Here is a 25,514-nt window from a genome sequence, read left to right as displayed (position 1 = left end):
ACTCCTTGGCAGATCAAGTACCATGAAGATTTTGAGAAGACAAAAGGCAGAGGTTTTACATCAGTAGTTGATGATCCTGTGACCGAACGGGTGAGAAGAAATACCCAGGTGGTTAGTGATGCTGCATATAAAGGGGTTCACCCACATATAGTTGAAATGGACAGAAGACCTGGAATCATTGTGGGTAAGAGAATATGTATGTTTCATTGCTGAAAAGAGTTATGTGTGGGGCACTTCTGCTGCTAGTCCCCTTAGTGAAAAGAATAATCTTGCCCTCAAACTGTTTGTTCTAACTGCAGTGCTAACCACATGTAATGTTAAATATGTTTGGTTTTGTAATATTTTTTGCAAAAAAAAAATTAAAATGATAGGTCAGTTTGGGGTTTGGGGAGTATAATTCTCTTGTGCAAAACTGAGATAATAGGAAGATTAATTAGCTCAAGAGGTGATGGGAAAATGGATTCGAATCAAACATTCATTTGCTGTACAAACGCAAAAAAGGTAAAAGAAAATGGAGGTGAGATGTAAAAAGTACTTAAATTGTTAATTCAGAGGCAGATAATTAAACACTTCAAACATTCTTTTATAAAATGTAAGCAGTCACAGAGTACAATGCCATTGACATTTTCATATAGATCACAGCACGTGGGCTTCAGGTTCATGCTTTCAGTGTGTGGGAAAGGAATCCTATTTTTGGAAAAAATGCATTTTTATTTGGCAATTATATGAATGATCTTGTGTATTTGAAAGGAACGATAATCAGGTAGTTTTGCCCAGAGTACTGAAATTTTTCATTTGTATTCTTACAATGTTTGACAGTATTTAGGACATTTATGAAGATAAGAAATAATTAAGAATATCATGTACTTTTATGACTACCAATCAAATGAGTGCCGCGAATATGCCTGTCACAGTCATCTGTTGGAGAAGTGATAACTTCTCAAAATACAATTAGCCATTTCAGGGGTCTATTCCACATATTCTCAGATAGCAATTTACACTTGGCTTCCTGGATGCTGTTATTACCATAATGGATCCTTTTAGATACCGTTTCCCCAAAAATAAGACAGTGTCTTATATTAATTTTTGCTCCTAAAGATGCGCTATGTCTTATTTTCAGGGGATGTCTTATTTTTCCGCTCCACAGCGGTATGCTCTGGTTGACGGGCATGCTTCCGAACAAAAACTTTGCTATGTCTTACTTTCGGGGGATGCTTTATATTTAGCACTTCAGCAAAACCTCTACTATGTCTTATTTTCAGGGGATGTCTTATTTTCGGGGAAACAGGGTAGCTGTTTCTCACTGCAAACATAGTCCTTCAGTAACTAACAATTTAATGTAATTATGAACTGAGCTATATCTTTCTAAGTCTGTTGAAGTCAGTGGGCCTAGAACAGTGTAACTTTTCTTAAGATAGCATTGTAAATCAGAAAACCCAATACCTTTGCACCAAGGTTGATATTTTATTGATCTTAGTTTTGGCATACACTAGCATACATTAACTCTTTCTCTCCCCCACTCCCATTCCCAGTTTCAGAGTCAAAACCAGTAAAGACTTAGTGGGGATATTTGACAAATGCTGTTTGGAAAGTGCATATGTAGTTATATGGATTAAATCCATGTTACAAATAGTATTTTAATTTTTAGTCTGAAATGATTCCAAGAAGGTAAATTAAAAGTCTGAACTACTTTGCTAAATAGCTTCAAATGGATAGCCCATGGATCAATGGGCAGGAAGGCTTGGTGTGGGGGAGGGGAAGGCTGGGAGGGCTTTCACAGCCCCAGAGCAGGACTTTGTGAGTCCTGCTCCCTAATTGGTGGAGGGTTCGTTGTCAGATATTCCATCCCTTAGTGCTTTATTATTGGTAAGATGGGAAGACAGGCCTCCAAAATCAGAGGTCAGGTCTACCCCTAGTAAACCTAAGAGCACTTTAAGATTGATAGGAACTGAAGATGCTGACTCTATCGATCAAATAGACCTGGCCTTGGAGACTAGATCTACCGCCTACAGGACACAGTGGAGTCATTATTTCATATAGCCAGCAGAGAGGGCAGGTCAACCCTCCATAAGAAATTGGCCTATTATTTCCGATGGCCCTTACAAAGGCCAAATCTTCCTGTACAAAGCAATGGGATCATTATTTCCTGTTGGTACATCTGAACTTTCTGCTTCTCATTGGAAATAATGGCTCCATTATTTTCTGTTAATGGTGAACCTAGCCTTGGAGGCCAGGTCTACCTAATCAGCTGTTTGGCAGTATCTCCAGTTCCTTTACATGTCAAAGGACTATTGTTTTCTATTGTTTTATTTTGGAAGCCAGGTTTTCCCATAGAAAATAGTGGCCCTTTAAAAACCTCAAGGCAGGATGAGAACAGCTTCCCATCTCTCCCCCTTGGCTCCTGGCCCCTGAACCTCAACACAGTTCTGAAATTCTGGGATATAAATTTTCATTACACCCAGAAATTGCTACATCTTATGAGCCAGGGTAGGGAACCTCAGTGTTTCTTTCCAGGATGTTCAGGATCCGACCAATTTCCTTATCAGTTTCGTCCTCTGTCAGCATGGCATGGCCAATTGGGCCATGCTGGTAGAGAGCTGATGGGAATTGCCTTGAACATTCCTGGAGAGCATCTGGACCTAGGCAGGGTTCTCTGGAAAACATCCCCTGATATTCTAAAACTATGAGATCGTAGAGCAGAAAACAGTGAGAACAATCTGGAAAGAACCTGAAATTTCAGAAGCAGTTCTCATGAAGATGTACAACCATTCTTCTTCACCTTCAGATTTTACTAATTGCTCCCAATGAAGTCTAATCCAGGGATAATTTCAGGTTTTAGAAGATAGTTCGGCTATTTCCAGTGTGTGTGCTACCAAAGCTAGGGAGGAAAAAAGACTAGCAAAGCAAAGCTACTTTGGCTCATGGGTAAAATGTCATAGAAAAATAAATCCTCTTTTAAAACAAAAATTACAAAAGGTTTTAGGTAAAAATGAAACTATTTTCCATTTTCTCTCTCTGAAAAGAAGTGTTGTGTAGCTTGAGTAATAAACATTAAATTAAACCCATTTTTGATCCTGTTAAAATTCTTCATTTTATTTGAAAAGAATGTCATAACTGAGACGCCAAAGGGTTCACAGAGATGGTCAGTCCCTTCTATTGTTTTAGGGGGTGTGGGTTTGTGTCTGTTATCTGCACTGCAGTATCTATGCATTGTCACATCAAAAGGGGCGATTGGTTAGAGCACATGTTTTGCTTCCAGTAGGCTTCAGGTTCAATCTCTGGTACCTCTGATAATTATTTAAGGAAACAGGTTTCTCTGCCTTACAAAGTGGAGAGCTGATTCCAGTCAGAGTGGACAATATGTTTTCATGTGATTTTAGAATTCTGATAATCTCCCAGTCATAGAGATCAAAATCATAGAGATCAAAAACTCCCAATACATTTATTTATTTATGTAGAACTCACCTAAGTTCGCACTGAGCATTGTAAAAAGTCAGTAAGAATAAGGCACTGTGGGTTTTATGAGAACGTAAATGTGTGCATGAAAATCCTAACGATTTTTAGAACCTTGGTGTTTTTATTTCCTTCACTATCTCTCTTACTTTTTTGGGGAAAGACCTCAAAGTTTGGCGTACAGATCCTGGTTCCATCTTCGACATCGATCCCCTAGAAGACAATATTCAGTCTAGGAGTCTACATATGATTTCGGGTATTATTTAACTCATAATTTCCCCCTATGCCTGGCTGTGTTCACAAAAACTAAACTTGAAATAAATGTTGAGTCTGTTGTGTCAGCTGTATGTGTTTAAAGAAATCATTATGTAAAAATAGTAATTTATTAGAATGCTTTAGAGGTATCTAGAGCAATATTGACACGTATAGTTATTCTTAATGGAATCAATTGAATATAACTAAGCAGCCATTCAAATGTTGCTCTGTGCTTGCATATACAATTGCCAGCTCTGGGTTGGGAAATTCCTGGATATTTTAGGGTGGACCCTTGGGAGGTCTGCTTTGCGGAGGACTTGGCAGGCTATACTGTTGTAGAATTCACTCTCCAAAGCAGCCATTTTCCGCAGGGGACCTTCACCTCTGTGCATTGTGCACTGTGCACCTCTAACCCTTCACCTCTGTAGTCTGAAAATCAGTTTTAATTCCGGAAGATATCCAGCTCCCATCTGGAGGTTGGCAATCCTTGCTATGTTCTGTGAAAAATGTAACTAATGCATCTGCTGATATGGCTCCTGCTTTTCAGCTGTGATCTGTGGAAGCAGTGGCGCGCTTCTGCAACAATATTAATGTAAATTGCTGTTGGCTATATGCATGACTACAGTTGGTCATTCTTCACTTCTTCCACATGGAAACTCTCACAGATAAATTTCAGAAGAGCTTTTACTAGTCCTAATGTTGTAGTTGCTGAACCATTTCTTTTACAGTAGTTGTACTAATTTGAGTATTTTTTCCAACTATGCTATCCCCATAAAAGTGAATTTACCTAGAGAGGGGGATATTTATAGAATGTACAATAAATCACTTTCTTCCATGCTGTGACTTGTGTGTTTACTCAAAGACTTGGATCCAGTGCAGGATTTCCGTGGGTGGAAGGATGACTTTTTGTGATTCCCTCCTGCCAAGCCAGACTTCAGATTCCAACTTCATGCTATTTCTTGGGGCCCTCTTTACCTGAGAGGCACCATTTGTGGGGAGATTTGGGGTTGCATTGGGAGGGTAAGGAAGTCCTCTTCTGCGAGTTGAATTTGCAAGTGGATCCAAGCCAGTGGCTATATAACTGCAGGATATCTATGCCACACATCTTAGTCCTGGTTTACACATGAAAAAGAATGAATGAGGTGGCAAAATGAACTATATCATTTCTGATCCAAGGAAAGGGAGAAACCCATGTAGAAACCCTCTTTAAGTGAAAAATTAGTACGTGAGTGGTGGTGGTGGGGGGGAAGCTTCTAGTTTATCATTTTGGGTGCTATTCCAGTTTTCCACTATCAAGGAATTATTAATCGATGCACAGTTTTAAAAATGTGATCCTTCTCCCAGCGGTGATTTGGTTGTTTAATACTAAAGTATCTGCCCAGCAGTTATATGCAGTGGCAGTTAATGTGGTCAGACCCACTTTTATACTTTCTTCATAATATTCTGAGTGCTCCCAAATGTACAGCTGGTATGGTTTTTGTGCAAAAGTAGGTGATCAGTCATTGAAGTTGCAGGCCTAACTAAGAGCTTTTAAATTAAAGATCTTGAGGTCTGGTTTGCTTCTGGAATCTTTACGTTTAGTTAAGAGTGACAGTTTTAAATCTGTCTGGGACAAGCTGGTGGGAAATAAATTGATATGTTTAAATGTTACTGGTGATGGGTAAAATACACTTGGGAGTCAGGATTTATACTGCCCCATCAAAAAGCATTTGAAAAAGCAAATCTTGTAGGACTCCTTCATCTCTTGCTATCAGAATATGGCCCCTATAGAAGACCCCAGAGTATTTTTGGATTTTGACTGTACTAATGTACAGAAGGACTTTTATGCTGGCCTGCCTGAAAATGTTTATTTCAGCAATTATGCTAGGAAGGTACTTTGGCATATTATTTTCTAGTAGCTTATGTGCCTGTGGATTAAAGAACATTGGTACTATTGATCATATTCTTGAATTTCCATGTTTTTTAGGTGGTAGAAATGAGTTGGTATTTCCTTTGATTGGAAAGAATATTGTCCCTGTGGAGACCAGTGTTTCATGGTTGCTGTCAAAGACCCCTGACCTAGATTGACCAGGCTGGCCTGATCTCATCAGATCTTGGAAGCTTAGCAGGGTTGCCCCTGGTTGATTATTTGGATGGAGATCTCCAAGGAATGGTGGGGTCATGATGCAGAGGCAGACAATGACAAACTGCCTCTGAACTTATCTTGCCTTGAAAATCCCACCAAGGCTTGCCATAAGTCAGTTGCAACTTGCCAGCACATTCCACCACCAAGTGGCAAAGAACAACAAAAGACTTTGCAGCTCACACAATATTTGATAGTAGTGAAAGCTTATTGGACCTCTAAACTCCATTAGTTGTGTTTCCTGTTCATGGCATTGGCTGAATAAACAGTAACACAGGTAGTGTTAGTAATGTTATCCTTCACCTTTAGTCATTCTGCCACCTCAGCAGCCTGTTGCATGTGTAGATCAGTTCTTAAATTTGTGCATGGAAAGACAAAATGGACAGTAGAATATCTTAGGATGGAGCTATACAAACGTTTGTGTTTCGTACTGCAGAATTCATGTGGTTCTTTCTGTAATACAACACCTTTCCTTTTTTGAAGCTGTTGTCTCAGTTTGTATGTTTTGAGGTAACTCTTGAATCCCACTTATGAGTATTTTAGATCTGCATCACTTAAGACGGTGCTGGCAGGACCAGTCACTATGTTCTCTGTCTCATATTCTATTTTTGATACAATTGATTAAAAACCCTCTCTCTTTTTCTTTCCTCATCTGTCTTGTAAGTATTGATTGCAAAATTGTTTTCTTTTCTCTGTAGAAAAAAAAAAGCAAAGACACCTTCATAGTAAGCTAATACATTTCCATTCTGCCAGTACTTCTGTGATCGGAGAAGATAAGTCAGATGGTTCTATATTTTCTTATCCTAGTGAGGTAACAAGACGATCTAATGAAGAAGGTATCCAAAGTTGTCCATTATTTCCAACTGATTAACAATCACAGTGTTTACAAGCTTTGAACTCTTCTAAATTCACTCTATAATCCCTGTTTGCATATCAAATGTTGTGTGACAAAAAGCATTTGTTTTAATGTCAGAGTCCGTGATTCATTGACAAAGTTTTTGCATAACATATTTTTTCGCAGTATTCACAAGTTGTAATGCCTCTTTGATGTGATTACTAAAAATTAACACTTTTTGATTTTAAAAACTGCACTCACCCATTTCTGACAAAGACTTGAATTCTGATAAGACAAAAATATTTAGACTGGACTTCTAATAGATAAAGGTTTTAATATTTTTTTTTAATCTGGTCTTTTAAAAATCAGTGTAAAATAGCTTTAAATAGATAAACGTTTGTTGCGGGTTAGTGTGTCAGTCTACATCTAGAAAAATCTTCAAGTTTGTACAATGTGAAGAAGCTCACTGGGTAGCCTTGGACAAGTCATTCCGTTATTTATTTAGAGCATAGGTGTTGAACTCGTGGCTTTCCAGATGTTATGGACTACAGTTCCCATCATCCCCTACCAGCATAATTCTGGCAGGGGATGATGGGAACTGTAGTCCATAACATCTGGAGGGCCGCAGGTTTGACACCTATGAATTAGAGTATTTATATATGACTTTTCTTCTGGAACACAGAGTCAAAGTGATTTACAGATTTTGGAGTAATAGATAATCCATGGTATGACTACAATAATTCAAAATCCTAGTAATCAAAACATTTATTGTTCATGTCCCTATTGCAAAATTCAAATTGGGGGTGTGGTGGAAAGATTCTATTGCTGAAGCAAGGAAGTCACACAAAGAAGTCACACAAGAATGGTGAAGGGCTTTGATCCCAGAAAATGCCATTCAAATTTGACCAGTAGAATTCAAAAGTTTAGATTTACCACATGGCAGGGCAGAGTTTTCCTGGGAAGGTGAAAACAAAGGATTTAAGATCTTCAGATCCTCTGAAGATGCCAGCCACAGATGCAGGCGAAACGTCAGGAGAGAATGCCGCTAGAACACGGCCATACAGCCCGGAAACCACACAGCACCCCAGTGATTCCGGCCGTGGAAGCCTTCGACAAAGCATTTAAGAATTCCACCTGAGGGGTTTGATTAGGAAGCATCTCTCTACCAGGGGCTCCTGGGAGAGGGGACAATGAAACTTAAAAGGAACTTATTTTGCTAAGAGAAGTGTACTAAGATTTTGTTATTTTCACTTGAAATAAAAGCTTATGAAACTTGGCAGGCTGGAGTGCTGGATGGGAAAAGAATCCACAAATGATTGCTGGATTGCACCCCCCAATCCAAGGGCAAGATTGTGACAAGGGGATATACTATACTAGCAAAACAAACAAAAAATCCACCCACAGAGACAAAAAATAGAAAAGCTGGTGATGTGCAGGCCAAGGTGGTAAGCAGCCTCTTCATCTATCTCACCTTTTTCATAATGATAGAATGATTAGCTGCCTCCTTTAACCAGAGAAATCTTCTTAAGAAGTGGTCAAAAAACTAACTACAGAGGCTGAGGAAAAATTATTGTACCAAGGAACTTTATCTTGATGATGATGTTATCCATTCAGTTGTTCTCGACCCTTGGCGATCCAATATGCAAACTCTTTCCGTATTTTTCGATTAAGTACTGCTTCTTTCAGCTGGTTGATGTTCATGCCTGTATCAGCTTTTATGGCATCTAGCCATCGTATTCTTTGGCTTCCAGGTCTTCTCCTGCCACTGACAAGTCTGAGCATCATAGATTTTTCTAGTGAATTTGATCGCATCAAATTCCAAAGTATGTAAGTCTGAGCCTGGTTATTTTCCCTTCTAGTGTTGTTTCTGGTTTTATGCAGCTCAAGACTTCTGCGTTTGTCACCCTAGCTGTCCATGGTATGCATAGTAGCTTTGGCTGGCACCTTGGTAGTGTTAGCCTATTCAATGAAACTGTCGGCTTTCTTTGTAGTTTAGCTTTCACACCCATACATTATCTTAGCTAAAACCATTCCTGTAGTCTATTGGCAATGTGTACTTAGCCAAGGGGTCAGAGGTCCGGTTTTTAGGTAGTGGCCTCCAAGAACCCAATGTTGACTTTTGATGGTCTTTGTGATGGTCTCTATGCATCACACACATAGGAAGTGGAGCTCGTCAATAGCATTGCTCAGAAAGTTCTGCCCACCTAAATGGGTAGAGCTACGCCTGCTGCTTAATCTAACCCAACTGACACAGGAGCACCAAGAACCACCTGTTGCTGGCAAGGTACCCACCTTGCCAGCAACAGGTGGTTCTTGGTGCTCCTGTGTGACTGCAAAGGTTGTGTGACTGCAAAGATTACCACTGAAAGGAACACATCCAAGAGTTTGTATCTCTGGCCATTTTCAGGCTTAAGTATCTGAAAGGAGTCTGTGTGTGTGTGTGTGGGGGAGTCTGTGTGTGTGTGTGTGGGGGGGGAATAGTCGGTCTTGAATCTATGATACAGAGCTGCTACTAGCAGGATCTTCCCAATTTTCCTTCCTATTAACTCTAGAAGGTTCTAAATGACAGGCTGAAGTTCCTATATGTGTGATGACCCAGATGACTTCTCCAATAACAATATTTAACAGTTAAGCAACCTGTCTTACCATGGTCTGGGAGAGCCATGAACTATTCACAGAACTGTGTGAATTGGATTCTTCTGGCTCAGAGTAAGGCTCACTTCACCTCGGCAACCCAAACCAAATGAAATTTGAGATCATAGCTGTGCAATTCTGGTACAATTGTAGAGTCTCTGTTCTTCTCTGGGTTGTTTTTTTTTTGTTATACATTGCCGTACTCTTAACACAGTTAACATATTGTATTCCACATGATTTGAAAATGAGGTTTCCTGGTATTTTCCTCATGCTTTCTTTGGATTGTTGATATGTATTAAAGTCCCAAATTACAGGATCATACTTTTTGTGTTTCAAACCATTTCTAGTAATGAATATACATGACTCACTAATAAGTGTGCTTGTTATTGTGTCTGCACTTTAAAGTGGATTTCGCATTGTTCTTAAATAGGCATATGAAATATTCATTGCAATCTTCTGTTCTGCTTGACTATATTTCTGGGCCGTTTGAAATTGTGCCTTGTCATCTCAGACTGAATAATTTTGCTGCTCCTGTCTGCCTCTGACAACAGGAGGAAGACTGTGCTTCTTATTTTGGAATGCGTTTCTCCAAATGGTTTGAAACACATTCTTCATCACTTGATCTCAAGCAAGCTATATATTTTCTGTTGCTAAACAGCAATGCTAAATGATTTGGTTAATGTGGAAGGAAGAATCTCCTGTTTATGATGTCTTTATGATGCTGCTTCATCCCTCCCCCCACCCCCGAACAGGGATGGGTGGGGTTTGCTGGTGACCTGCAGAAGGGAAGTGGTGGGTGTTTCAGTTCTGGTTCATGCAAGTACACCACACGAGCAGCACATAGGTGAGGGTTTATTTAGAGTTCCAGCATACTAAAAGTTGGAAGTTCCAACTTTCTGACCCACATCCACAGGAGTTCCACAGGGCCTGTAAGACTGAGCTGTTCCGCCGGGCTTTTGGGGTGGGGTCAGCTGCTGAGGGTGCCCTCTGTCTCCTACCCTCTTCCCCTTGTTCTCTGTTTGTTTAATTATGTGGCCCATTTGTTTCTCTGTTTGTTTAATTATGTGGGGGCCTTTTGGGTTCCCCGGGACTGGGTTGGTTTTAATTTTCGTATGCTGGTTGTATTGCTGTTTATTGGTTTTAATAAGGAGACAGGGCTTGTATTATATTTGTACTGGTTTTAACTTTCCCCTGTCTGTATATGTTTATTTGTATACCACCCTGAGCCCTCCGGGGGAGGGCGGTATAAAAATCCAATGATAAATAAATAAAAATAAATAAACCCAGTAGTTTGTTCGCTTTTCCTGGCTTTTGTGTGAATTTAAAATATACTCAGGTCTGCTAGTGAAGTTTTGTTTATTCATTAACTGATTAAGGTAACAAGGTTTCATCTCAGGATATTTTGTCTGCTTTAGGAATTCTGATGATTTGGAGTTTATGTTGTTTTCATGTTTTGTTTGTCGGAGTAGATTTTTTTTTTTACCTGAACATGGTATATCTTTTTCAAACCAAAATTAGAATATGCTTTAAGAATATTTAGAATATTTTAAAATGCTTTTAAGGGCTAATTACTTGTGAGCCCTCAAACTTTTTCTACCATTGCAAGACACTATTCATTATGTACTTCAAATATGATTTTGAGAGTGTAGTAGTGGTGGTGGTGGTGGTGGTGGTGGTGGTAGTAGTAGTAGTAGTAGTAGTAAAGTGTATTGAAAATTGCTTCAGATTGCCTAGTTGAGCAGATAATTAAAACTCAAGCTTCTTTTCATCATACTTAACAAAGCAGGAGCATTTAGGCTAGGTAGCTTTTTGTGTGTGGTTGCTTGCAATCCTATGCAAAGTTGCTACAGTCTAAGCCCATTAAACCAACCAGCTTAGACTGCAATAACTGCAAAGGATTGCACTAACCTTCAACAGTGTCCAACATTTCTGTGCTCCGATAACAAAATAAACAAAGTTGTTCTCTTTATTGTAGTAGAAAGTTAACAGCTATCCTCTTTGACTCTTGAAAGCTTATATCTTGACAATTTTGTTGGCCATTGAGGTGTTACTAATTTGAACCAAACACGTTCTTGTTTGTATGTACTTTTTAAAAAATATACTTTTGGGGATTTAAGAGTATTTAAACCGTTATGAGGTAATGATGAGGGTGTTGGAGTGAAGAGAACTGTGTTCAGACCCTACTCTTTCCTGAAGTTTCCCTGGTGATCTTGAGTCAATCATATGGCTCACTTATATCCCACGGTGGTTGTGAAAATAAATTGGGGAAAGGAAAATAATGTATACCATCATGAAATCCTTGATAATTTAATAGACAATTAAAGGAGAATTTTAAGATACAAAAGTCATGGCTACATGCAAATTTGGTTTCTAAGTAAATAAAAATCTAACCTTTTTAAGTGTAACTGGGGAGGCAGTAGGATGCTCAAGTATTTTCTTGACTCTGCATGTGTTTTGCGTTTTTCCTGTTTGTAACTGGAACAATTTACTTCCCACAGTTTGCTCACCGGGTAACAACATAGTCCTTCTAAACTTCACTATTTGCATCCACTAGGTTTGGTGTGCATACTCTTGATTATAGATTTATCTTTTGCAGTTCCTCCAGATTTTCCTAAAAGATACTTTGTTCTGCCAAAGCCAAGCTTACCAAAGTGCTTTCAGCATACAGCCTGTGAATTTAGCTGCTTTTCTGATGGGAGGAAGTTACCACTTTATATAAGGAATCTCAGGGCACCCTCTAATAGCAGATATATGTTTGTGTTCTTTTCTCATGCAGCACCTGTGCTTCCTGGGGCCTATCAACAGAGTCAGCCCCAAGGATATGGTTACATGCACCAGACTAGTGTGTCATCTATGAGGTCAATGCATTCACAGCCACATTCAGCTAGCTTGGTGAGTATTTAGCTGAATGTTTAATTCCTTTTTTATTGCAACGTCTTTTGAACAAGTTTTCTTTTCATTTAACAATATATTGGACATAAAGCAGAAGGAACGATCAAGAGTCAGCTTCTGGTGCTATTCCTCCTATGTTTATTAAGAGCTTCCACAAGACTTCATGAGGTTCTGTAATCACTAGGTTTTGTAGCACTTTTAGGTTTCTCTTTTTGCAGGAGATTGTGCAAGTTATGCAAACTGAAGAGATCCCTTGAATTCAGCTCCTTTTTTTCTGCATTCAGTATTCTAGTTACTACATGCTATACAGCTCCTCTGAGCATCAGAGGCCTTCTACATGCAGAGGAGGACATCTTAGGATCCAAACAAAATCTTGTATAATATTAAGATACTTTTTTATTTTTCCCCCAGAAGACTAAGCCTAAAGTCAAAGATTGTTATATGTGCTGAATCAAGAAAATACTGATTCTTTTAAAACAAGAGAAGAAGAAGAGTTGGATTTATATCCACCCTTTCTCTCCTGTAAGGAGACTCAAAGGGGCTTACAAACTTTTCCCCCTTTCCCCCTCAAAAGAAACACTCTGTGAGGTAGGTGGGCTGAGAGAGCTCAGAAGAACTGTGACTAGCCCAAGGTCACCCAGCTGGCGTGTGTTGGAGTGCACAGGCTAATCTGAATTCCCCAGATAATCATCCACAGCTCAAGCGGCAGAGCAGGGAATCAAACCTGGGTCCCTCCAGATTAGAGTGTGCCTGCTCTTAACCACTACGCCACTGCTGCTCCTTCTGTTCCAAATAATGCCATGAACTGAAGTGTGGGTTTAATTAGTTTTTTAAATGTTGTATTTATACTAACTGATGACTTTGAGGACAGGCGTCCACTGGGACTAGGTGTCCACCTGGTTTGCTTTTCAGTCAGGTCAACCCTGCCTTTGCTGGCCTTGCTTAACACAGTAGGTAATGAGAGATTTCTTCCTGCACCCAACTAGAGGATCTGAATTAACCTTTCCAAAGGCTTTGCCTCTATAAACCATTTAGCAATGTTCTTCAGGATTTATTTGTTAAAGGATGATAAATTTTTTTGCCATCAAGTCACATCTGACTTATGGTGACCCCTGGTGGACTTTTCAAGGCAAGAGATGGCCAGAAGTGGTTTGCCATTGCCTGTATCCACATTGCAACCCTGGTATTCTGTGGCAGTCTCCCATCCAAATATTTAACTTCTGGGATTTAACAGGATGAGGCTAGCTTGAACTAAGGATGATTATCAACCTTTAATTCTGATAAAACAAAAGAGTATCACTGATAAAATAAAAGTTTAATCAGTGAACCAAATAGAAAACTTGTAGACTTTTGAGAAATTATTCTCTTTACAAGACAGAAGGAAATATTTGCTAAAAAATTAACCCTACAATTATTGTGAAAATGAATGCTAAATTATCAAAGTCTATAAATGGTTACCCTGTAATACTGTATTGTTGAGGGTGAGTGGAATCTGCAACAGAATACCTGGAAGAGAGAGGGTACAGTTGAACAAAAGCTGCCCTCCCCTGATTGTCCAGCTCACTTTAGAGCATTACCAGTAATGCCCTGTTCTACATTTAAAGTTAATGTGTGCCACAGCAAATTAACCCATGAATTCAGTACTTCTGAATATCATTGCACAATATTTATTTAGGGTACAGGATCCATAGTATCTATATATTCGCTCAGATCTCTCAATCAGAGGTTCATAGTTCTGATGAGATTCCATATGCAATAACCAAGGGTACAATCCATCAGAAGTTGTACTACACATATTCCATTGAAACTAATGGAATCGATACACTGTCAGGGTGTTCTTACTTAGATTCTCTGCACTAGTGGATCTTGTGCACTCTTGTGGGTGGAGAGAGTGGGCTTGCAGCTGGGTCGGGGAAAGGTTTATGATTAATTCAATGACGCACTCTGGATTTGAGCAATCAGAAGTCTTTATTGAAATGAACATTGAACCCCTGGCTTTTGCCAAGCCAGTTCTGACCCATCTCCCAAATACGCATTGCTTAATTGCCTCTGCTGTTCACTCCCTCCCCTGCCCCCAACTACGTAAAGTAAAATCTGGAAAAGAAGAGGAAAGTGAAAGTCCCTTCCCAAGGTCTAGGGCAGGGGTAGGGAACCTGCGGCTCGAGAGCCGCATGTGGCTCTTCTGCCCTTGCACTGTGGCTCCATGGTCCAAGCCGCCGGGCGGTCGGCTGCCCGCGGTCAGCTGGGCCGTGCCACGGGCTTCCCCTCTCGCCCACCCCATTGGAGCGGGGCTGGCGCTTTCCCGGCGGCTGGCTTCATCCTTGCCCGCTGGCTTCATCCTTGCCCGCCCTGCAGGCAGCAGGGCGGGCGCATCCATGCGCTTCTCAGAATGAGCGGAGTAAAAGGTAAAAAAACCCCAATATATATAGTGTTATCTTTATTTTAAATGTCAAAAATTATTTGCGGCTCCAAGTGTTTTCTTTTCCCATGGAAAACGGGTCCAAATGGCTCTTTGAGTGTTAAAGGTTCCCTACCCCTGGTCTAGGGAAAGATAGAGAGCCATATGGCTACCTCTCCCTTTGTAGAGAGGACAAGAGATGCCACTGTTGTCTGCATTGCAAGCACAGCAAGAAAGAAGACATGAATGGAGAGATTCAGTAACCCAAAGAGGCCCCAGACATTAAGCTCACACTGACAGCATGGGATGGATGTCCCACCAATGGGTGTGCAGGACTGAAGTCAGCGCTCCAATTGGTAGAGAATTCATTGTCTGAAAGTGATGACTGGTTGCCATTCAGGGAATAATATATTTGGTAAGATAATTAATGAAGGATTAAAATGCTGCTGGGGATATACCAGAAATAATTTGAACAAAATGAATCTATAAAGTCATTATGCCTCTGGTTCTTATTAAAGGTTTTCTGAAAGCTATTAAGCATTGTCACAAGCATTTTCCCAAAACAATAGATCACAGTAGTTAGTGGAAGCTTGGCTTCTGGGTTTGAATTGGCAGGAATGTGTACAGCAGAACTTTTTTTGCTTACTGGCTAACATGTATTACTGCATGGTTTTGGTGAATATTTTAAGAAATTGCTACAATTTCAGGAATACCATAAATAAAATTGCTCTGACCTGAATGGCCAAGGCTAGCCTGATCTTGTGAAATCTTGAGATCTAAGCACAGTTGGCCCTGGTTAGTCGTTGGATGGAAAATTACCAAGGAAGTCTGGTGTTTCTAAGCAGAGGCAGGCAATCGCAAGCCAGCTCTTTTCAAGCCAACTTGAAAATTTTGTGGGGTCACTATAACTTGGCTTAACTTGACAGTACTTTAAACACATACATAAAATATATTACTGTGTGAGTAATACTGTGTAAGCTGTGGCAAGAATGGTGACTGGGAAGGGTCTTAGGGACCATCTCACTCCAATCTTGTTCCATATCCACTGTTTTCTAATTTGCCTCAAGGCCCAATTTAAGGTTCTGGTATTGACCTATAGTCCTATAAGACCTATATATTGATCAAATAGCCCTGGGACCAGCATACTTTAAGGACAGTCTTTTCCCATCTGGACTTACTGGAACATAATGGTTATCTTCAGGGGCCCTACTTTGTGCACCTCCGTCATCTGAAGCTAAAAGGGTGGGAACCCAAGGAAGGACCTCCTTGGTCATTGTACCAAACCTCTACATGGAGATTTATCTGTCCCCTTCTATCATTATCTTCTTCCCTTACTGATTCTTCCTGCAGTTTATGTTTTTAAAGAACTGTTTATATAGATGGTTTGTTTTTAAAGCTCCTTTTTGTTTCCCACTTTGAGGGCCCCAATTAGGTGCAAAAGTGGAATAATATGTTATAAATAAATAAGTATAAATCTAAATACCTATCATAAGATGGAGGAAAAGTAGCCTAAATCCTCAAGTTTTGCTGTAGATTTCTATCATTGCATACACATTCTTGGTTTAGTCTGGTTGTGTGATATGTGATTGATTAGTATAATATACCTGTTCATCCCATAGTGTTCTGCCTTCAAATTGATAGTTATATTTGATTTTTGACCACCAAGCGAACAACTAATATTTTATGAAATTTCTAACATGCATAACTTTGTACTTAGAACGATATATCCAGCTTAGTATTCATCACCTTATTTTATGAACAGTTTCTGCAATTTAAAAGTTTGCTAAGGCTCATTCCACACAGCATATTTATAACAGGCTGCGATAGTTATAAATGAACCCTTCCCCCTTTTTATAAACGGAAAATGAATTCATTTATAATGATTGCAACTCATTATAAATATGCTGTGTGGAATGAGCCTAAGCTGTGCATACAGTTTCATATTGGACGTAAATGGGGGGTTGGTTGGGGGGGAGTAGCACCCCACTTATTTTTGTATTTAATGGACATTCCCCCCTCATTTTCTTTCTAAACAGAGAACATACAGAGCTATGTACGACTACAGTGCCCAAGATGAAGATGAAGTTTCTTTCAGGGATGGTGACTACATCATCAATGTCCAACCAATTGATGATGGCTGGATGTATGGTACTGTTCAGAGAACTGGAAAAACTGGAATGCTTCCGGCAAATTACATTGAGTTTGTTAATTAATGCCATTAGTCCTTCTGAGCTTTTATTCTGATTTACCTACTCTTTCCAAAAGTACTTTTAAGATGACATCTTCATTACTTCCCTGTTAATGTAACTGTGTGCTCATTTGCTGAAATCAACAGTTCCTCTAAGAAACCGAAGAAGCACTGAGCTCCGAAAAGTATACTGCTTAAATTTATCTATAAAAACAGACTGTCAGTGGAAACTGGGTGCTTCTAATCACGTAAAGGTTTCCATCAATTAGCTCCCCAACATAATTCTGCCTTTAATGTGGCCGTAGTTGGCTTTTAAGTTATAAACCATAAGCAGCTGTTACCTTTCATTTGCGTGACTTTGAAATTGTAAGAGACTATAGTTTTGCTGTTTAAGGTTCAAGCCATTAAAAGCCCAAGTGAATTGAATCGTTCAGATATTTTTGTTGTGATGAATGCTGTGCGCAACAGTTGCTTACTACTGCCAGGCAGCCTTAAAACAACTTGTATTTCACTCTTAATGGTGAAGGTTTCCTGACACACAGTCGTCGAGTCTACTGTATACTTCTCTGAAACTTTCATTTGCTCTCATTCATTCTTCCGACACTTGTCCGTCTTCCCAGACCACCAGTTGTGAATGAGTTATAATATAGCAGTGCCTTTTTGCACAGCTAGAGACAATTTTAGGATGCATTTAATGCCTATCTTTTATATTTTGTTTATGCCAACCTTTTCTATTTTCCCTTGTATTAACAGTGTTTATATAGAAATGCCTATCTTCAAAGCACTTTACAAGTAACAGTGATCTCTCTCTTTTGCCAACAGCAGTCTTACTATACAGGGACTCGTGATAGCAAAGCTTGTAGCAACATGGTCATGAGATGTATATATAGCTGGGGTTATGTGGATTTGGACTTTGGTTTAGGGCCTGACAGATGAGCAGTATGACTTTTCTGAGGCTTAATAGATGAAAAATATGCATATGATTAAGAGAAAAAAATAATTAGTAAACTTCCATGCCTATCAATATAAATAATTGAATTATGGCATTCATTTACAATCGCAAAAAATGAAAAATACTTCTAAAGCACTGTTAATTGGCTTAGTGGTAGTTAGCATGAATGGAATGACCGAATATTTCTAAAAAGGGTTTGGGCAGCCTGACTTAGAAGCTCTTGGTGGCCGGGGATGGAACCACTCCCACGCCATCTCCAGTGGGCTTTCAGGTGGCATGGGAAGGCAGAAACAAACAACCCCCCCCCCCCAGCCTCCTGAAAGCCCTCCATAGGTCTAAGCGAAGTTATGCCACCCTTTTGGCCCTGACCATGGCACTCCCAGCTTTAAATTCTGGGTGGAATTCGGCTCCATGGTGGAGTTCAGGAGCAACAGGATGTTGGCGCATTTGCCCTCTCTGCTGGAGTTGCCCCTTGTGCTGGTGGAGGGGGCAAACATGCGGGCACAGCCCTCCACCACCTCCATTGGCCCATTCATTCCTCCAAAGGATTGGGTTGGAAATTCCATTTTTTAAAACCTTGTCATAATATAGAAAATACGTTGAATAAAGATATTATTGTAGCAATCAGAATTTATCCATAAATCCAGGGCAGTCCTATGTATAAGCAGTACCTGGGTTCTAATTTGTTGATACATTTTCCTGACCATTTTCTGTATGAATATTGATTTTTGCTGCCCTACACTTATATTATCTAAAGGAAAACAAAAAAGAACTATGGAATGAGTATATTTTTCTATTTAAGTCAGCCCAGAACTAAATAAACTGTAACTATTTATGATGCTATCTCTCTTTTTTCTCTATCATTTTTAAAAAATCAACTCAATTTTATTTAAAGAAGATCAGGGAGCGAGATGAGATGCTAAGTAAAATTCTTTGATAGATTGGTACATATATATTTTTATCTAAGGCATAAAATATCTTTTGTGGAAAGATGAATTGCTGATGTTAAGGGTATGGGGGGGCCTTCATAGCCCATACACTATTTTGAATGTGTACTGGTGCCATTGTATTTAGTCCATTTTTCATTATCTGAAGCAGGGGTGTCCAACTCTGGCCCTCCAGATGCTCTTGAACTACAATTCTCATCTGCCTCTGCAAGCATGGCCACTTGGCTATGCTGGCAAGGGATGATGGGAATCATAGTCCATGAACATCTGGAGGGCCAGAGTTGGACACCCCTGATCTAAACGAAGCATATTCAAACCTCTTTTAGAGAGTAGTGCTCTCTAACTTTTAAGAAAACAATCTCTTTTTTTTCTAGAAGGGTGACGTGATATTTTGAATGTATTAAAAGTCATGTGTAGAATAGAAAATTCTAGATTTCTATTATTTAATGAAGATAAAATAAACCTCTGATCAGCAACAAGTTGACTGTTTTTTCTCCAAGCTTTTTCCCTGGGTAGTGGTAGTCATTAGATTGCCAATTTTTTAAATTCAGATAGTTAATGTCATTTTACTATGGACTGGATAAGGGCTTGGAAACTAAGTAAACAAGGCTCAGGGCTGATTCAGATGCTCACAGGACATTCTTCCCATCCGGTTGTTTCCACTCCATTGTGCATGAGGAATTGCTTGTTTTCTCAAAGTGAAAAAAGATGATATCACAGCTTGCTGTGGAAGGGATATAAATGATATCCATATGGCTGAGTGTTGCTGTTTCATTTGATAAATGCTTGATTTGATGCTCAGTGCCAATGAATAGTATCTGTTTTGAAATATTCTTTTTATGAAGAGGGTCACTTCATTGCCATATTATAGTACAGTTTTGCCAACCTGGAAAATAGAAATTATTACTTCATTTAATATTTAGGATAGGAGTGTAAGTCAAGAAATATACCTAGTGTCATAAATCCAAATATCCTCAAGTATGTCGGATTATAAATATTACTCTTGGAATAGTTCAGATGCTCAGTTGCTTAGCAAGTTTTTAATAGTTTGTAATTTACTAACAATTGATTTGGAGTGGCTTGGTTTTGTTTAAACTTTGTAATATGCTGGAATTATAATATTGTATGTACACTGAAAGGTAAAGTGTGCCCAGAATTTTCTGTCTGTGCCCTGAACCCCAGTGCAAACAAGGATCTGAATGTCTTAGAATAACATAAGATAATACAAAATAGGATAATGAAAAAAGGAATAAAAATACCAAGTTTTCCAGTCATCTCTGCTGTTTCTATTTCTGAACTGAACATGTTATGAGGGAGTTCATGTAAGTTATCTTTTATACTGATGTATGATACTCATGTACAAAATACATATGTGGTATTTCAGATGTGAATGGTTCAGATATGTATTGTTTCATGCTTGTTGCTTAAAAATAGAAGGGAGAAGGATTGGACCTCTACTATTGTGTTGATTTAAAAGAAAAAGCACAGGAAACTGCACACATATTTTGCATCTCATGCAGAAGATATATTCCTTATTTTGAGCTGCAGACCCGCAAGTCTTGTGAAAGAGAGAAATCCCTTTCACTTCTCGCTATATTTTGTCTCCCTTTTTCCTCCCTCACAATTTGGTCCCAATTTCTTGTTCCTTTCCTGCTTTCTGTTAACTTTTCTCACCCCGCTTGTGAGGGTATCTCCCTTTTGCAAGTTTACTTTGTAGGTATTTTGGTGAGGAAAAGTGGATCATAATATGACTCCCAGTTGATCTCTGATCAGCTATATGTTGGCCTGTAACTTACAGGCTGCTGCAGACTTCCTTGATCAGTTCACATTCTGATTGTGAACGCTCACCGAGGTAAGAACAAGTGCCAGACAAATTTGCTGAGAAATTCATGGTATCCCTATTACTGAATGGGATTTTCCTACTTTCCCCCTTCTGCTGCAATCTATGTAAGCCCACTGAGCAGAGGCATTCCTCCCATTGGGCAAAGTGGGCAGCTGGCCAGGGTGCCACCTTGTGGTGGGTGACAAAATTGTAGGTTCGTTTGTGGGGATTTTGTATTTTCAGTGTTTTTCAGTTTTTGGCCTGCAGGGGGTGCAGATTTTAGGCTAGCAACACCAAAATTTCAGGGATTTTTTGGGAGACTCTCCTGATGATATGACCCAGGTTTGGTGAGGTTTGGTTTATGGAGTCCAAAGTTATGGACTCACAAAGGGAGTGCCCCATCCCCCATTGTTTCCAATGGGAGCTAATAGGAGATGGGGGCTACATCTTTGAGTGTCCATAACTTTGGACCCCCTGAACCAAACTTCACCAAACCTGGGTGGTATCATCAGTAGGGCCTCACGAAGATACTCTGAAATTTCAGTGCTGCTATCTTAATAATTGCACCCCTGACAACAGGCACCCCCTAAATTTCCCCAGATTCTCTTTTTAAATCCACTCCCTTCCTGCCAATGCTTGTTTTCTTGATAAAGGGAGAATCTGAGATCCCCAGTTTTAACATTGAAAGGGATGCTGTTTCAGGGTGGGGGAGAATCCACCCCCAAATTGCATCATTTTCAATGTTGTTTAAACTGGGGACCTCAGATTCTCCCTTTATAATGCGATGGTGACTTTGAAACGACCTGGTGGAAAAAATCATTGTTTGGTCACAGTGAGGGAGGGTGGCCGCCTATGGAGGGGGATCAAACTCAGGGCTCCAGTTTGCCCAGGGCTCCAGAGGTATGCCTCTGCCACTGAGGGTCAGCAGGAACAGCATAGAGTCCATGTGGTGGGAAATCAGCAGAAATTCAGTCAAATTGCATGGCTGGATATACGCCAGTGTTTCCTCCCATGCGGAACCCTTCCTTGAAACATGGTTTTGTTAACCTGTAATATATGAACTATCCCATTGTTCAGTATTTTTAACTGAAGTCTGCTTTTAAAACTGGAATAAAGAGATAGAAAGTATCATGTTCATCATTTCCAACTTTCCATTGTACAGTAACTGCTACTTTTACTTCAATATAAAGCAATTACAAATACAGAAATATTTGGAAGGATTAGTTTAACATTTAATAAAATGGTTGGATTTTCTGTGTATGAAATATTTTACTTTACCTACTGCATAAACTTCAGTTAATATTTAAATAGCAAATTGAACCCATTGGTGATTAACATTTAAAAAGTCCTCCTAACTACTGTCACAACCCAGTGGCTTTTGCTAGCTAATGCAAACTTTTGCTAAATTAAAATGAAAAGCAGCTTCTAAGTCTTTGATTTTCTTTAGCTTAGATCCAAAGAATGAACATGTGCAATAGGAAGAGTCTCATTTGTGTTTTTGCTGCAGGCATGTTCCGTCCCTTGGACTAGACAAGGTGATTTTTAGGATAGAAAGCTTGGTCGGGTATTGTGAACACCTTTCCTGGGTGATACCCAGGCTGGGATGCCGCCCTGCACCAGACTCTAGTTCTCTCTACTGTGAGTTGGCCTCAGAAGTGACGCCCAAGGAATTCTTGTCACTTCTGGTGGACTGATTCCCCAGCTATGCAAGAATTCATCCACTAACTTCCTCCCTGACCTCCTCACCCCTTCCCTCTTTATACTGATTTGGTCCACCCCCACCCCCAGCTATCCAACTCCTACCCTGGCTTCTCTCCCTTAGCCCTTCCCACCTGCCTGTTTCAGCCTGACCTCTCCTCCCCATACGTATAGTGGGCTCTGCCCCCCTGGGTTGCTTCAGATGCTGAGGCCTGTAAGGGCTGGCACCACCCTCTCACTTGGGCTTAATGCCTCAACACTGTTCCCTCCAACCCTGGCCTCTGGCTATTACTGATGGAGCTCAGCTTGGCTGTTTCTCTCCCTCCCTCCCATAAAGCCTCCACAGTGCTTTTGCCTGGAGAAACGTCTCACCAGTTGGCTTTTCCAAGTGTGGTTGTGGCTGTTCTCCTCTGAGCTGTCTTCTCTTCCTTTGTGCCCTTTTGCTCAACAGGCTGCTTCAGTAAGCACCGTCACCGATGGAGGCAGTTCAGGGCCCAAGGGAGGCAGCTCCCTGGAATGAAGGGTAGGGGGACCTGGCACACAGTATTGGGGGGCTCAGAGTGACCCATGGCAGAATGTCTATCACTATTTTGGTGTTTGGGGGAAGCAAGTGCACGTCCTCATGTGTAAAATGAGACATTCAGGGACACCCCACTGCAGTGCCAGTGGCCTCACCTGAAACAGTAAACGCACAAAGGGTCATCATCTCCTTAAGGCAGCAGACTTTAGACTGTGGAGTTTAATCTTTTTAAAAAATGCCCTACTATTAGAAGTGTTAGCACTAGGGGTGTACGTATGGATATGCTGAACTGAAAAAAGTAGCAATTAGAATGAAGCTGAGAAGCTGAAAAAAGCTGACATCTGGATCTGCCCTTAAGTGCATCATGCACACTTCTTGCTGACGGTGCACTGGTGGTAACATGATAACATTCTGGGCAAGGGTGTGGAGACCATGGGCTCTGCTCCATGCCAAGGCTCTGTAAGGCTCTGCTCCATGCCAAGATTCTCAATGAAGTGCACACGTTGGACAATATTTTTGTTACTGTTAACAGTCAGATTGTAGGCTGGGTAGGCCTACAAGATTCTCCATTGTTTACTCTAGGATTGTTTATTCTAGGATGCAAAGCAACAGGCCAGTTCAGCTCCTTACAAAGAGTACTTGTATGAGGAGGTAGGCAGGGACATCACCGTGGGCCTCATGGTGACTGATGGTGAAACAAACATTAGGGTATTGGCAGTGGCATTAGGCCTGAAGCACATTTACTGTGAGGCTCACCTTCTCCATATCTTGGAACTATCCCTTGGGTTTGGGTTCTGCAGAGAATACCCCAGTAGCTGCGTGGCACAAGGGAATGTTGGAGTTGATGCTCAATTCAGTCCTTGGTCAGCCACCCCAAACCAAAACTAATGCGTCTGCATCAAGTCAAAACTGCTTTTCACCTTGTTGGAGATGAAAGGGACACAGTAGGATAGGGACCAGTGTGTCAAACAGATACCAGCAGAATATGCAGGAGTGCCACAAATAATGAAGCTCATGAAGATGTGTTTCTGCCTAACATTCTTCTGGGAAATGGAGAGCTAGTAATTACAGGCAGCTGCAGCACTACAGGTTCAACCTCTGAGGTGTGCGAGACTGCAGAGAGAGGGGTATCAGCATGCACACAGATCCCTCTCCCTTTCACTTTCTGTTGCCCTCCTTCCTTGGGAAAATATTGAAGATATTGTTGCCAGTGAGCCTGGATTTTGCTGGGCACCTGCATGTGGTGGCTTCATTGGGGCTGGCAAATATGACCCTTCAACTGCTAGGTATTGTGTGATTGGAGATGGGTTCTGTTAGGCTTATGTTGCTAGAGCATTCCGGGGTTTTGCTGGTCACCTGTGTGTTGGATTGGCTTGCAGCTTCATCTGGGGTGACAAAAGGGCCCCCACACCATTAGCTACCTGGCATTGTGTGGTTGGACATGGGTTCTGTAAGGCTTCCACTGTGAGAGTGTGCTTGGGTTTTGCTGGGCACCTACTTGTTGGATTGGCTTGTATATTTGGCCCCTGTGACCCCTGTTCTGATTTCTTGTGTTGTTTTTTTGACAGTGTTGTTCTTAGGCTTTGCCATGCATTGGTTTGTGGTTCTGCTGGATTGGGTCCTGATATGGTTCTGTTGGGCTTAGGTTGATTTTTTGGGTGGGAGGTATTGACCTTTTTTTGCTCACAGGCATGCCTCTTTGCTATTCGCTGGTGAAAAAGGGCTGATTTTTCCTCCATTGGAAGGATTGAGGGCTAGGAAACTTTTGCTCCAATTGCATTCAGTGGGAGATCTCTGTGGGGCTTGGGAGGCTGTTTTTCAAGATAGAGGTGCCAAATTTGCATCACAGGTGCTGGTGACCCTCCTCAGACTCTCTTCCCCAAGTTTGATGAAGGTTGGGTTGGGGGGTCCAATTCTAAGAACATCCAAAATGGAAGAAAACTGGGTGTCCATAGTATTGGATCTCCAACACCAAATTTCACCAAACTTGGGGATTCCTCCGAGGAGAGTCATCAGCAGTTCTGCTGCAAATTTGGAACCTCTACCTTGAAAAACAAACTCTCCAAGTGCCCAAAATATTCCACATAGACTCTAACAGAGTGTAAAAAGTTTAGATATCTGAAAAAAAGAGCTGAAAATAGCATTTACCAGCATGAGCATTTGGCTTTTTTCAGCTTTTCCAAAAATTTTCTGGTCCAATAAATCCAAATCTAAAAAATACGTTGAAATGGTGCACACCCCTACCGACCATTCCGTCAACATAATTTGGACTATTCTGCCTTATGCGTTTCTCAGTGTATATTGAGTAGAGTTTATACCCTTCTAAGCCCACTGACTTCAATGGACTTAGAAAACTATAACTGATTGGGATAACACTGTTTATATCCTGAGTTGCTGTTACTGTTGGTTTGTATGGATTTTGTTTTTATTTGCTCTGATTAATACGATTACTTTTTCTTGTTTTTACTGGCTATTTGCTTCTGTCTACTTTACAATATTAGTTGTAGGATGCTTGAGCAGGTCAGGAAGGGGTATCATACAAATTTCCTAAATAAATAAATTTTCTCCAGTGTGAATATTCTCCATTGTTTACTCCTTCATTGTGGGATGCGAAGCAACAGGCCAGCTCAGCTCCTCACAAGGAGTGCTTGTATGAGCAGGTCTAAAGATTGTCATCTGAAAATCTGGTCCGCCACTTCGGTTGGTTTTTTTCACATTTTGTAATATTTAGCCTGATGAAGCGTTCTGATGAGCTCAAAGGTTTGCCCAATAATTTGTATTATGTGGCTGGTTTTAAT

The 25,514-nt window shown here is 40.4% G+C and overlaps 1 protein-coding gene across 8 annotated transcripts in view; it reads left to right on the top strand.

Annotated features, from left to right (window-relative positions):
* Positions 1 to 17,203, top strand: part of NEBL (nebulette) — a 148,231-nt gene extending 131,028 nt beyond the window's left edge. For 7 of the 8 annotated variants that reach the window (XM_048511029.1, XM_048511030.1, XM_048511025.1 and 4 more), the window contains 3 exons: positions 13 to 184; positions 12,076 to 12,191; positions 16,626 to 17,203. In XM_048511029.1, the coding sequence (XP_048366986.1) occupies positions 13 to 184; positions 12,076 to 12,191; positions 16,626 to 16,802 (465 nt within the window). In that variant the 3' untranslated portion in view covers positions 16,803 to 17,203. Of the gene's footprint in view, positions 1 to 12; positions 185 to 3,616; positions 3,710 to 12,075; positions 12,192 to 16,625 lie in introns of all 8 variants that reach the window. The other variant, XM_048511031.1, reaches the window with a different exon arrangement.
* Positions 17,204 to 25,514: the final 8,311 nt, after the last annotated feature.

This window comes from Sphaerodactylus townsendi, linkage group LG11 (assembly GCF_021028975.2).
Source record: "Sphaerodactylus townsendi isolate TG3544 linkage group LG11, MPM_Stown_v2.3, whole genome shotgun sequence".
NCBI classification, from domain to species: Eukaryota; Metazoa; Chordata; class Lepidosauria; order Squamata; family Sphaerodactylidae; genus Sphaerodactylus; species Sphaerodactylus townsendi.
The sequence above is the reverse complement of the archived record's forward strand: the minus strand, read 5'-3'. Positions and strand labels throughout refer to the sequence as shown.